Source organism: Epinephelus moara, chromosome 21 (genome assembly GCF_006386435.1).
Source record: "Epinephelus moara isolate mb chromosome 21, YSFRI_EMoa_1.0, whole genome shotgun sequence".
Taxonomy (NCBI): Eukaryota; Metazoa; Chordata; class Actinopteri; order Perciformes; family Serranidae; genus Epinephelus; species Epinephelus moara.
The window spans coordinates 23,845,521-23,858,986 of record NC_065526.1 but is presented as its reverse complement, the minus strand read 5'-3'; the positions used below and the strand labels follow the sequence as shown (position 1 = coordinate 23,858,986).

The 13,466-nt window shown below is 40.5% G+C and overlaps 1 protein-coding gene across 3 annotated transcripts in view; it reads right to left on the bottom strand.

Moving 5' to 3' along the window:
- Positions 1–6,783: 6,783 nt before the first annotated feature.
- Positions 6,784–13,466, bottom strand: part of LOC126383250 (netrin-G1-like) — an 83,523-nt gene continuing 76,840 nt past the window's right edge. For all 3 annotated transcript variants that reach the window (XM_050033752.1, XM_050033754.1, XM_050033753.1), the window contains one exon: positions 6,784–7,176. In XM_050033752.1, coding sequence (XP_049889709.1) covers positions 6,938–7,176 — 239 coding nt within the window. In that variant the 3' untranslated portion in view covers positions 6,784–6,937. The remainder of the gene's footprint in view (positions 7,177–13,466) is intronic.

Here is a 13,466-nt window from a genome sequence, read left to right as displayed (position 1 = left end):
ATCATCGCCTTTATTTTGAAATTCTGTCTCACCATCAAACAGCAGTGGGTGGACGACCAGCAGCCATGAGACGATGAGGCTAAAGTTATTGAAGTCTTATGAAAAAATGATGGTTTGGGTTAAGATGAGAGGATTTCTTCTAGAAAGGGCTCTCTGACAGAAAGGTTAACATATCCATGTGCTGTTTGATATGTGTTAGTGGAGTCAATTTAAAGTCAGCTGTACTGCACTTATTATTATTGTGTTGTTTTTATCTTTTATGTCCAAAAGTTAAAAAGAAAGGATTGTGTTAAATGTGCAGATAATATTATCTCATATTGATCACAGGCCCCTTAATCACATCGAATTGAAATCATATTGTGGCAGACTTTTTAATGTCAGCAAATATTGTATTGTCCAAAGAATCGATATAATACCGTATAATAATGAAACTGGTGATTTAGACCCCTATTCAATACTAAGTAGACTTGACAATGTTGTCCCTTGAATGAACTGAGAAGTGAAGGGAAAACTGTCGTAGCTTATTTGGTGTGCTGCCTCATCCACTGGTAAATTTGCACGTACACATAAAAAAGAGACTGTAACAACAGGATAATAAAAAAACAACAACTAAATTTTCATTCCAGAATGTAAAAAAAAAAAACTGTTAAGAAATGCCATCATTTCCTCACCACCTTAAGTATGTACTGTACAGTAATTAGTTTCATGCGGTGCTCGCAATCGTTTTGCAAGACCAGGTATAACTTTTCTTCAAATGGTGGATATCTTCCGCAACAAAACTTTCTGAACAAACAAACAGACTGACAAGAAAATAAATAAATATATAAAATAACTTCCATTGTCAGGCAGCAGGCAGCTTTCGCTCTATGAGAATAGTGCTGCCGCTGCTGCTCAAAGGAAGAGGAGATCTTTGTGGAAACTGCAACTCTCCATATGGAGCCACACTTATAGTTTCATTTCTTTTGTTACCTTGACAGTTGGGCCAGCAGCTGAAGCTTGCTCAGTGACGGGTCAAGGACAACTTATTGTTAGAAACACAATGCTATGATTGCGAGAAATATAAGGACCCACAACATCTAACTTGAATTGTGAACTGAAAACTACTGTACGTATGTGTCATGATTTAAACAATAGCTGTACTTTATTTATAACTCTTTGATTTGAAAAGAGCTATGGGAGGAAATGTGAATCAGGCTGTCCATTCCCATTTCAGCACAAGCATTTGAAATGGTTTGGAAAAATGCATGCAGTAGTGGTATTGACAGAAGTTCAGCCTTCTATCCCTGAGCAGGCATGAGACTGTGTTTGAGTTCTACCGCTGGGCATTTCAAAGAGTGTCATTGATGAGCTGAATATGGATATTGGATTGCTAATAAGCTGAGTGCTCCAGTCATGTTGCTGAGCCTCTTCTTTCCTAGATACTGAATACCCCTTGTCTTATGTTATGTAACTTTCTGTTGGTGCCACCAGTGCTGACAGCGGCAGAACACAAGGACTGCTCGTGTCTAAAAATGTCCTTCTAATACCCCCTCCTGAGTCTTAGAAGTGAAAGGAGGAAGGACAAGGCGTTGCTGTGACACGGAACAGTGGGGAACATAACTAGCGAACAAAATCCTCAGGTCTTTTCTTTGTGCAGTGAATTCTGACCCCTGAAAAAAAAAAGCCTCATGCTGCACACCAGAATTGTACCAGAAAAAAATCATTATCATAAAATGTTCCACTGCTGCCATATATAGGTTCAAATGTCAGCATTTTTGTTTAGCTATGTATGGTAGTATTATAAAGTATATGTATGAAAATGTTTAATAACAAGTTGGAGTTACCACAACTTTTTCTGTCTCTAAATCAGGTGTTAAAAAAGAGGAGGTTACTTTATATATTTCCATGCCCATGATAGTTCAGCAGTAAGCAGGCCATGTAGAGGATCTATGGTGCTCATTTTCCTTCCCTGGCTGAGAATGTCAGTGTGATGCACTTGCTGTAGAGGCAGAGCAATGGTCTCAGCCCAGTTGTTCATCAGCACTTTGTGCCATCTGCATTTAAGTACAAGAGACTTGGATTTAACCTTAAAACTTTTCTGTGCTAATAGCTAAATACAGCCCAAAGCCAGGAGCAAGTGTCATAAAACACCATTTTTATTGCACTAACATGTCATAAAGGTAATTGTCTTTCTCTCTCTCACACACACACACACACACACACACTGGCCCTTAAACACTGCTCTAAAGCTTTGTTTCCTCCAACTGTCGCCACAAAGAGTCCCAAGAGTGCCACTTCACATTTTGCAGAGCCAGTTCGGACACAGGAACCTTGAAGAACACTATTAAGTCACAGAAGGCAATGTAATTGTAATGTTCTGACTGTATTTGGGGATAGAGGATAGTTATTGGTCAGTTTTAGTCACATCTACAAGCTTGAAAGAACAGCTGACCTTTCGCTAAGCCCCCATCCCCCTTAGTTACTGTTGGTACGCCTATCAAGCTTTCTGTTCTCAAAGTTTAAAATGATGACCAAGACAAATTTAAAATTGAAATTCCTGCTCAACTTTGAAGCAATCATGGGGTCCTTGATTGTCTTTTTGTTTTCGACTGTAATGACAACAATTGCTGGTGGTTTTCTTCACCATAGCAAGCTAGCTGTTTAAGCTAACATTAGCAGTGTCTTACATCACACGTCACACGGACTGTTGTGTGCCTGATGCTGTTTTCACTTGCTTGCTTTGGGTCGTCTTGGCACTTTTTTTGATAAACCACGAAACCATAACCTAAAAAGTTGTTTATTAGCCTAGACTCTGCCTCAACCCGCCTGGAGGTAAAAACCTACAGGAGACCTGACATCAAACTGTGACTTCAGAGATGATTTTTATTTTTATTTTTTTGTGATCAACAAGATACTCCTAGATTTATGCTCCTTGTACTGCTGGCACGGCTGCAACCGTGACTAGTGTTAGACCTCCCTGTGGATTTTCAAACACCTTTTAACTGGCTGCTAAATTCTCAAATTGACCATCATTACGTTATACGGAAAATATGTTCAACTAGATAGTGCGAATATATTTTGACATTTAGATGGACGAAATTATATCCAACAACAATAATCTCCTCAGATGGGGGGGGGGTCTGTATTGTGATATCAGTGTAAGGTTAGTGTCTTGCACCAAGAAATGCACTGACCAAATAAGCCTACAAGGCAGACTTTGAATTTTCATCTAAGCCTACATACGTGTGAGACCATATAAATGATAGAAAAACCATGAATAGTGTATTCTGTATGCCTTCATGCATACATGCATCAAACAAATAGATCTGATTTTCTATGTGTTTATTATTCAGTTGAGTTTGCCTTATTGCCCCAACTATAAAAATAGAACTAACCTATACTTTGCCACTCAGTCCAACTTCTCATTTTCATCAAACCAAATGAATCCAGGATTTTTGTTTTGAATTCTTACAAAGGTGCGCTCAGGTTTTCATACAGAGTACGAACATGCAATCAGAGCACAGGGTGAGACGGTCCCGGAGCTCGCTGAAGCATGCACTGCTGCGTCCTGCAAAACCACACCCATCAGGTGAAATACTGTGTTTAGGGAGTCCCGTCTCTAGCTGACTCCTTATATTTTCCAACGGACTTGTTTTAAAAGGAGAACCCTGCACTGAATGTGAACTCAATGGCTACACACATGATGTGCAGAAAGCCAGCATCATGACCAGTTTGTCCATGTGGATGAAATGGAAATAAAGACACAGCATTGTTCTTGTATTGCAGAGTAGAGATAGTTAGTCCTAGTATTATATTACAAGTATGATAAGCTGTGTGGCTGCTATGGCCAGCTTACATATTTTTACAAGCATGACAGAAGTTGTATGTTTTACTCTTTGTATTTTCAAGCAGTGCATTTCACTTCAAGAGGAAAAGCTTTTAGATAAAGGACTTTTGCAAATATAACTTTATCTTTGGCAACACGTTTGGTTATATTGGGTGTAAATTTATCCAAATCCAATAAAGAACAGGACACATATATTCAATGCAACCTCTATCCCCACAAAGTATTGAAGCCTTTTTGGTCTTGGAGCTATGCTAGGTTAGTAGGTAGTTAGCTGGACATGCTAACGTTTGCAGCTTATGTTAGAGCAGATAAACAGTGTTTAATTAATCTCTTAGACTTTTGCTCTTGTATTTTTAGTTTGGAAAAGCTACAAAAAATCTATATAATCACCCTTAAAGCTACAGTTGATACCTTTTAGGAAAATAACTACACAAGACAAATAATCCTGAAAAGCAGCGTTCCTCCTTCTCCTTACTGCTTCTAGTAGCATTCGCTAGAATCAACCACTGCTCACACAAGACGAGCCACTGTCACAAGGAGTCTCTAATGCAGCTGTCAGACATGTCAATCACTTCTCATTATGTGATCAAACTGTCAAATTAGGAAGTGCTGATCAAATATGAATCAAGATTCTGTTACTCAAATATTTTCAGAAATATATTTTAGTGTACTGTTTAGCTGTAAAATGAAAAAGCTGGTCTAGCTGGTGGGCGGTGCTTGGTGCTTTGATCGACTGTATCCAACATGGCGGTCAGATCACAAACGTTCTCATTTTACAGCTAAACAGTACACTAAAATATGTTTCTTAAAACATTTGAGAATTTTGAATGATATTTGATCAGTGGTGCCTACTTTGACTGCAGTTCATGGAGCGATTGACATGATTGACAGCTGCATTAGAGACTCCTCGGCTCTGATTGGCTGTTTTTGTTCACGTGTGGTAAGGCCATTAGAATTGCTACAAGTCAATAGAGTTGGCATTCAGTGCTGTGTGAATATAGTGACCATTTCAGCAAATATGGCAAAAGTCATTTTTTAGCTTTAATGCAGCCTAATGCTACTTCAACTGATTAGAAATTTAAAAAGCTTGTAGGAGGAGCTGTGCATTTATATGGTTGCTAGCCTATAATGGAGGAATTGCTGTCTTGAGAAAAAGTTTAGCAAATGGTAAATTCTTCAAGGATGTTATTCCTTTATTTTCTTATTTAAATTAATTGGCATGCACAAAGTTGCTTCTTTTTTTCCTCCTGAGCAGATTTACAGTGACCATGAGCTTTTCTTTCTCCCTTCCAAAAATGTAATATTTGCTTTACTAAATAAATAACATCCACTCCTCCCCGCGGGTTCTTTCACACAGTGTTTTAACCCATTTCAAGTACCTCATCCTCGTCTCCAAAAGCTGCTTTCCAAAGCATGAGTCTCTGTCAAAAAAGGCATTCGCTACTCTTTTCATCGACAGTGTCATTTAATGAGAGGCACTTACAGTAGACTCTAACACAATTAGGTGTTTCATGACAACCTCGGTAAGAAAATTAATCTCTCAAATGAAATTGGTCTTGGTGCTCAGTATGTCACCCAGTGGGATGTGACTTCATTTCTATTCATTGACCCTCCATGAATTAAAGCTCATTTCCTGAACGTGTCGCTTCTCATAGGCTCCCGCAGCAGGATGCAGGCTTTGAACCGTACCAGCTCAGAAAACCTTCCCCTCTTTCCATTTGATTCAAGGATTAGATTTGATTACAGATTTGAGCTGGACAACCTCTGCGACAGCCGTGCAGTCCCCCCACCCCCATGTCTTCTTGTTAAATTTACATAAAGCAGATGGGATTTTGGCTTGAGATTCTTCTGATTCTCCCATGTTTCATGAGCACAACAAGGATGGTTACAACACATTAGAAAAAAAAACAGCTGTAGTCATATAGGGATTCATTTGTTGACTGATATATTGCTACCAGCAACTGTTGCTTCAGTGAACAGGTCAACGATTGGCATCGATAGCTTTCAAAAAAATCCTTCAAAATGACATTCAGCTATTGTCACTGGCTTGTACTTATCTACAAACAATACACTGTTTCACTCGACACATCTTGTCTCAAATGTCATGTCACTACTTAATAAAATTACTACTGTTCAACAACAAGACAGAGACATGTTTTTCTTTTTCCCTTTGGTGGAAGTGTATTGTGTAAGTGTGTATGTAAACATAGTTTTGACAGCAGCTCTCAAATGAAGAGAACCACGTGCCACACAAGCAAAGAAATAATACAACCAAACTCTTTGCGCACTCATAGTCCACATCTAGGACAGGTCGGCAGCAATAGAAAACAAGTAATACATTTTTTTGTTTTGCGTAGTCATGAAAATATCTGTTTTATACAAAAATTAAATACAGTTACAGTATGTTACAACTTTTTTCCCCCCCGTACAGGTGAGCTCAAGCATGACTACAAAGCCTCTGAAGAAAGAAAAAAGAAGAAGGACTAGATTGGTACTTGTAGAGGGGCTTGATAATAATACATGTGCAGCATTTGGCAAAACAACAGACACCCTTCAGCAAAGTAAAATCACCAGAGTCACCAAAGCACAGGGAGGAGAGGGTGAAGGGAAAGGGGAAGAGTGAGGAAAGAAGAGAAGCAAGTAAGGAGGGAGGCAGTGAGGCAAGATGTTTTAAGATGTCCCCGTCCACATTATTATTTTTTAATAACTTCAGATGATACTTAGAAATCATGTGTCTAGTTTTGTACAGTTTGCTCTCAGAGTGTGGGTAGCTCTATCTGAGTCTCCAGTCTGCCTTTAACGAAGTATCAGCCAATGACATTATCACAAAGCAACTGCTCCAACCGCTCTCTCTGTGACATTATAAGACAGCAGTGACTTCAACAAGCCTTTCATAAATCCATCTAGCATTCAGTATAACAGATCAGTGCACAACCTGTTGCACCTAGTAACACCACTGTGGCCTTGGATATACAAAAGAGTTGCTTATATTGTATGCTGAGCACATTGTCCACACATCCTTTGTCCTTTATGTCCTTAAGGTTGAGAGTTCAGTCTCAACATATGTGGTCTTAGGGTTTTGGTTGAGGGGTGGGAGGCCGTTCAGGTCTCTCAGCAAAGGGAAACAATCAATAGCGGGAGCACTACAAGGGTAAGAGTGAGCTGGCGGCTGATGGGGGGATGATGGAAGGAGGCCCGTCCAGACAATTGGTCATCACACTCCCCGGGGCCCTGGCAGCGAACTCTCTCGCACAGGACGCCCGTGAAGCCGGGGGAACAATGGCACCGCTGATGGTGGTGGCAAGTGCCACCGTTCTGACAGCGCAGCATCGCGTTGTCACACACCCGAGCTGCGGAGACAAAGCAAAAAGGGCAGGGGGAGACAGGAAGGGGTGATTAATAGATCACTCAGCGATAGGGCGGCAGAGAACATCAACAGGCAAGTTCACAGGGCACAAGCTGCCTCTTCTTGTCCTGTCTGCATCGCTCTGTGTCCTTAGAGCACAGCTGACACATTAGGGAGGGTGAAGCCAAGGACTTTTGTGGAGGAGTGCGCAGAGGAAGAGGAGACAGATAACCAGGGCACGTACTGTATGAATACTAGAATGCAGCCCACAGCCTGTGTCAACCCTCTCCATGAATGATTGTTCATGACAAAAGAACACAGACAGACATTTTCTGGGTTTATGGATATTTTTAGGAGCACCAAAGGGACTTTAGAGCAAATAATCCTGGCAAAACAAAAGAGCAAACAATCCATGGCAGTGATGAGGTGAAATTAATGATTAGTGAATCAAAGGATGCCAGAGTATTGTGAAACAGCCCCCCCTGTGCAGGACAGGAGATTAAATTTTGCTTCCCTCTGGCACGGTGACACTCAAAGAACAGAAAGAGGAGAAGGCAGGGGGATGGATACCTGGCTCCACCTGCACCACCACTACCTTTTGATATGCAAATACGCATTTTCAGTAATTCACCAATTGCTCTTATTTTCCTCTCTGCAGTTGACCTTACAACAAACAATATGGCCCTGTTAGAAGAAAATGATGTTACATCCAGGACTGCATTGTTCTAGTGGCCACCAAACATTGCTTTGTTTTGATAGAGATTGATTACGAATACATAAGCTAATATTCACATTTCCAGACAAAAACTCACGACTCAATTATCCCAGGAAGCCTCTCTGCTGGCAGAGGTGAAATCCTGGAAGAGGTAATATTTGCCGAGAGATTTCAGTGTAATTGGATATCTCTCCTTGCATAAATAGTAATCACATTTTTGGTTTTCGGTAATGTGGCTCATGCATCAGAATAAACTCAACAAATAATCATTGCTCCTGCCAAAACTGATTAAAAAGGCATTGGTATTGCATTTAATGTAATAATATTCCCATCCCCTTCAGACAGACACGGCTGCTGTTATGTGCTTCAAATGGAAATTCCACCTGTGGATAGAGGGTTTTATCATCAATAAGGGATTTTCAATAATTCGGTGATGAAGTGTTACAAATTACTCTTCTGGTGAACCTGCTTTCCTTCCTTGAAAACCCTGAGAGGTTTGGTGTGTCAGCCTCGTCGTGTTTTTACCTATTTATAGAGAGACTGATAATGATAGAATTATAAGAGCAAATACAGCAGCTATTCTCGTCAGTCAAACTCCTTACTTAAAATGCAGCACTTCTAGGGGCTGCATTGCATGATAGATTTCTCCCTGTATGATTGTTGAACGCTGGTGCAAAATAATGAGTCTGGCAAGAAGCCACTGCTCCTCCATTCAAAGACTGACAACAAAACCTGACATTTACAATTGATGATATAGATAGATTACAAATTTTCATCCATAAAAACCTTGAGCTGATGCTGAAAATATGACATCATAATGTGTATATTTAGATGTGGCACAGAAAATAGACGCAACAGACCCTGATCTGCAAATCAAATCACGAATAAGCTGTTTGTGTACATTCAGGTCACTTTGAAGGGCAAATCAATACCGAACAAGAAAAATGATAATTTTCATAATTGGAGGCAGTAGTGCAGCTTTGAAAGGGGCTTAATTGGAATTACTTTATTATTAATGTGTGTATTAGAGGCTGGCATGCCATGGCTTCCAGCCACGACCACCGACAGTTTCTGCACTGCAGGTTCTGCCCAACATTTGTGTACACATTTTGGGATTGCATGCTGATGCAAATCAAGGATTTAATACTTAAAGGTCCAGTGTGTAGGATTTAGTGACATCTAGTGGTGAGGTTACAGAACTGAAACTTCTCTTGTGTGGAGGAGAACTATGATGCCCGGTGCAAAAACACGAGCCAGTATTTGATTTGTCAGTTCTGGGCTACTGTAGAAAAAAAACAAGTCCATGGAAGAGAACCCACTCCCTAATGAAACACAATGATTCTTAAGCCCTGTCTCCACCAAGCAGTATGGTACAATTCAGTTCAGCCTGGTATGCTTTTTTGTTTCCACTGTGAAAACTCGTGGATAGTACCAATGGAACCGTTCCGTACCGTCCTTATTTTTGTTCCCCCCTCTGTTGGGTTACCTAGCACACAGATCTGGTACTAAAAGGTGAAGCTGTGAACATTGCAGTCCATTGACTGGCCAATAGCAGACAGTCACTCTGCTCAGGGCTGAGTTGTGGCTGGTTTTGAGGCTCATGTAACCTCTGTTTTACATATATTAGTAGACTGTACCTATAAAATAAAGGATGTTTTGCTGTCTCTTGCAGCAGCTGGAGTCAGAGAAAAAATATCTGAAGGGTTACTTTTGGTTCCAAGTGTACTACACCGGAAATGTTGGTGGAACCATGGCTTTTGTTTCAGGTGATTCTAAACTCATGAAAACATAATTATGAATATGTGTCATTTCTGACAATAGATAAATCCTACATACTGGACCTTTAACGTGGCTATAATCAATATTTTTCTAATAACAGAGGATCAAATTACTATACTTAAATTAACTCTGTGGTACCCGCAGCTCTATTGAGCTCGGTGATTTCACTTGTGATTTGAGATTTTCGGAGATTTGATAGTGACTTTCAGCTTTGGTTTCCTGGCCTTCAAATATTCTGTTTTGGTTCACCCTGACCGCTTGATAGTATTGTTTTCGGCAGCAGCAGGCAGCTGTTCTAAGCAACTAAAGCTTTAAAAACCCACTCTACACTACGTGGCCAGCATGCAGACAAAGAGTTAGCACCGAGCTCCTGAACAACAGTGGAGCATTTACCAGCTTAAGGGAAAACTTCACCCACAAAATGACCATTTGTAGATCAATTAGTTATGCCATGTTATCTTGAATTTATGAATAAAACTTTCTCGCATGCCTCATGAAAACGGCAAACATGTTGGGTTATAGATAGATCACAACATCTGTTTACAAACTCTCACACAGCTTGTGCAGTATAATCCAAGTCTCATTCATCCAGTCATTTGCTCAGTACTTCCCAAAAACACATGCATTTTTGCTTAAAAAAAACAACAACTTTACTATTGGACTCTGACTTTAAAGAGAGCATAGATGCATTTCACCTTCCGTTCACTTTTTAGCGGAAATGCATATGGCAATTTTGTAGATGAAGTATTCCTTTAAGAGACAGATATTTCCCTCAGGAGTTGGCAGAGATCAGAAACAGCTAAATGGAGACTGAATCTTAAATACATGTTGATTTGTGTTTGCAGGTCCGCAATACTATCTTAAAAGTGATAATATGTCGATGTTATGTTCACAACTTGTTTCCACTAGTCTCAAGTGACTAAGTTATTGCAGGATTGATTATACTTTAATTGTAATGCTTATAATCAAGCCTAACTCTAACCCAAACCTGTCCCCACATGCAATATAAGCTTAAACCCAGCTGATACGCACCTCAGGCCCTGACGGCCTCAGTCCAAGACTGACAGGACCAAGACTTCTTCTCAGTCCACTCATGCCCAACAAATGAACACCTTACAAGTGCAAAAGTGTCTGTACTTGAACTTTGCACGCGTGAAAATGGACTCCTGAATTACAGAGTGCTGCTGCCCTGTCCTCAGTGGGTTCAAACATTAATGGCCCTCTGGCTACACCCCAATCAGTGATGTCAAAGCAGCTTCCTCATTTTACAGCTAATGGAAAACACCTGCTCTGTGTTTTGGTAAAAATCACCATGGGATGAGCTGAGTCTCTATTGCCTAGTCTACACATTAACTTTTTTTTTCCTGTGGCCAAAGGATAATCTCTGTGTCCTCCAGCAAACCCTCAGGACCATTGTCTTTCTAAAAGCATCTGTAGCCCAATTAGTTTGCTGATAGCGAGGCTTAAGCCTGGGTTGTCTTTGTGGAGCCACAGGGCACTGCTGTCATGACAAAATACAGTCAAAATCAAAATAAGTCAATTATTCTGTGTCACTCAGAAAAATATCTCACACAGTGACTGGGTATGAGTGAAATAATAAAAAGTTGGTAAGTTGGTGTTTTCAGATACTATCTCTTATAGATAAGATGAGCATGTCAGTGAAACTCTGTCTGCGTTAACTCAACACAGTGAGTCAGATTTGTCATTTTGGGCTATATTAAGGAAAGGAATTGTAATTATCTCCTATGAAAAGCCAAAAATGTGTGTGGAAAGAGAGAGAATGTTGAAAGGGGCTCCTCGGGAATTTAGTATTGCACCTCTGTAGAATTTGGGGACTTACAAGAGAGAGATCTGAAAAAGAATCATCAAAATTAAAGCAGCAGAGCCTGATATATCCTCACCTTTCTGGGCCGTCCACTTTAAGAACAATACTGTAACAATATCTACTGTATATCGTTTGAATAATCATTATAACTCAAGTGGATTATGAGTCCACGCCGCAACTATAAAGACAATGGCAGTGGCGAATGTTATCGTTGAGATCACTCTCAGAGCGATTTGATGAACATAGTGTTGCACGGTATACCGGTACTAAAATAGTAGTACCGCGGTACGAGAGTATTCCAAACGGTACTATACTGCATTTGGAAAATGCCGGTACTTTTTAAATTGATTCAATTCATTAATTTATTTAATTCATTTATGCACACAAACGCGTGAAAAAAGGCAAGAGAAAGTCTGCCTCGCAAAGGGAGACAACACGAGACAACACCAACTTGGTGAAACATTTGAGCAACCAAACCATGACGTCCGTACCGAGGTACTTACCGAACCATGATTTTTTTTGGTACCGTTACACCCTTACTATTTATTGTTCTAAAGGTTTGTATCCAAAAGGACTTTTCCTTAGGAAAAAGTACCGAAAAGTATCGAAATTCATATTGGTATCGGTACCGAAACAAAGATTTTGGTATCGTGACAACACTGAACAGTAGAAACACTGACAGCCAATTAAATCCATCCAAACTTATAGAGCGTCACATTCAACATGGCTCTGTGGAGATTCATCACTAAAATTCAAAAATATACACCCGTCTTTTATAAAAGAATCAGTCTTATAGGGATAGTGCACCCAAAAATGAAAATTCAGCCATTATCTACTCACCCATATGCCGAGGAAGGCTCAGGGGAAGTTTTAGAGTCCTCACAACACTTGCGGAGATCCCAGGGGAGAAGGGGTAGCAACAAAACTCCACCTAATAGAGGCTTACGGCGACCCAGATTAAAACGTCCAAGAACACATAATTGAAACCACAAAATATCTCCATAGCTTGTCCGTAGTGATCCAAGTGTCCTGAAGCCCCGACATAAAAAGTTGTTTGGAAAAACATCATTTGAACTCTGTTTTTAGCCTCATTGTAGCCTGCAGCTCTAACTGCCTCTCTGTGCACTGCGCTCACGTGTGCTTGCTTGCGCGAGACCATGAGACATGGGCACTGCATTCATGTGTGTTCATGTGCTTTCGCTGGTCTTGTGCGCAAGCATGTCGGGGCTTCAGGATACTTGGATCACTACAGACAAGCAGTATGGAGATATTTTGTGGTTTCAATTATGTGTTTTTGGACGTTTGAATCTGGGGCACCATAAGCCTCCATTAGGTGGAGTTTTGTTGCTACCCCCTCTCCCCTGGGATCTCCGCAAGTGTTGTGAGGACTCGAAAACTTCACCTGAGTCTCCCTCGGCATATGGGTGAGTAGATAATGGGTGAATTTTCATTTTTGGGTGCACTATCCCTTTAATAAAGAGAAGGACATCTGGGATGCAATAGGGCTCACCCTCGGGATCAGGCGTAAGTGTTTTATTATTATTATTGAGGGAGCTGAGGAGACGATTATGAATAACCAATGGTTTTTGTTTCTCTGTGCAGCGTACAGCAGTAACAAGGTAAAAAATATCCATTTTCCTAGGTTGCTGACACAGCTGGAGCGTGCAGCACGTGCTTGGTGCTTTACAGAATGTTATCATACATCAGTGTGGATGCTCACATCATTATTGTTATAGTTATCATTCTTGGTGTGGAGTACAGGTCAAGCCCCCAAAATGCTGGATCCCAAATTTCCCATAATGCAACACAGTAGGTTATTTCATTAGACAGTCCCTGTCTGGCACATCCCCATGTTTTTCAAACTGCATGCCACCTAGTGTGTAATACAGGCTTTCTGCTTAAAATTAGCAGTCTAAGACCACGCCGAAATAACTGTTATGACATCATTAGGCTTTCCAAGTACACACTGTGATGA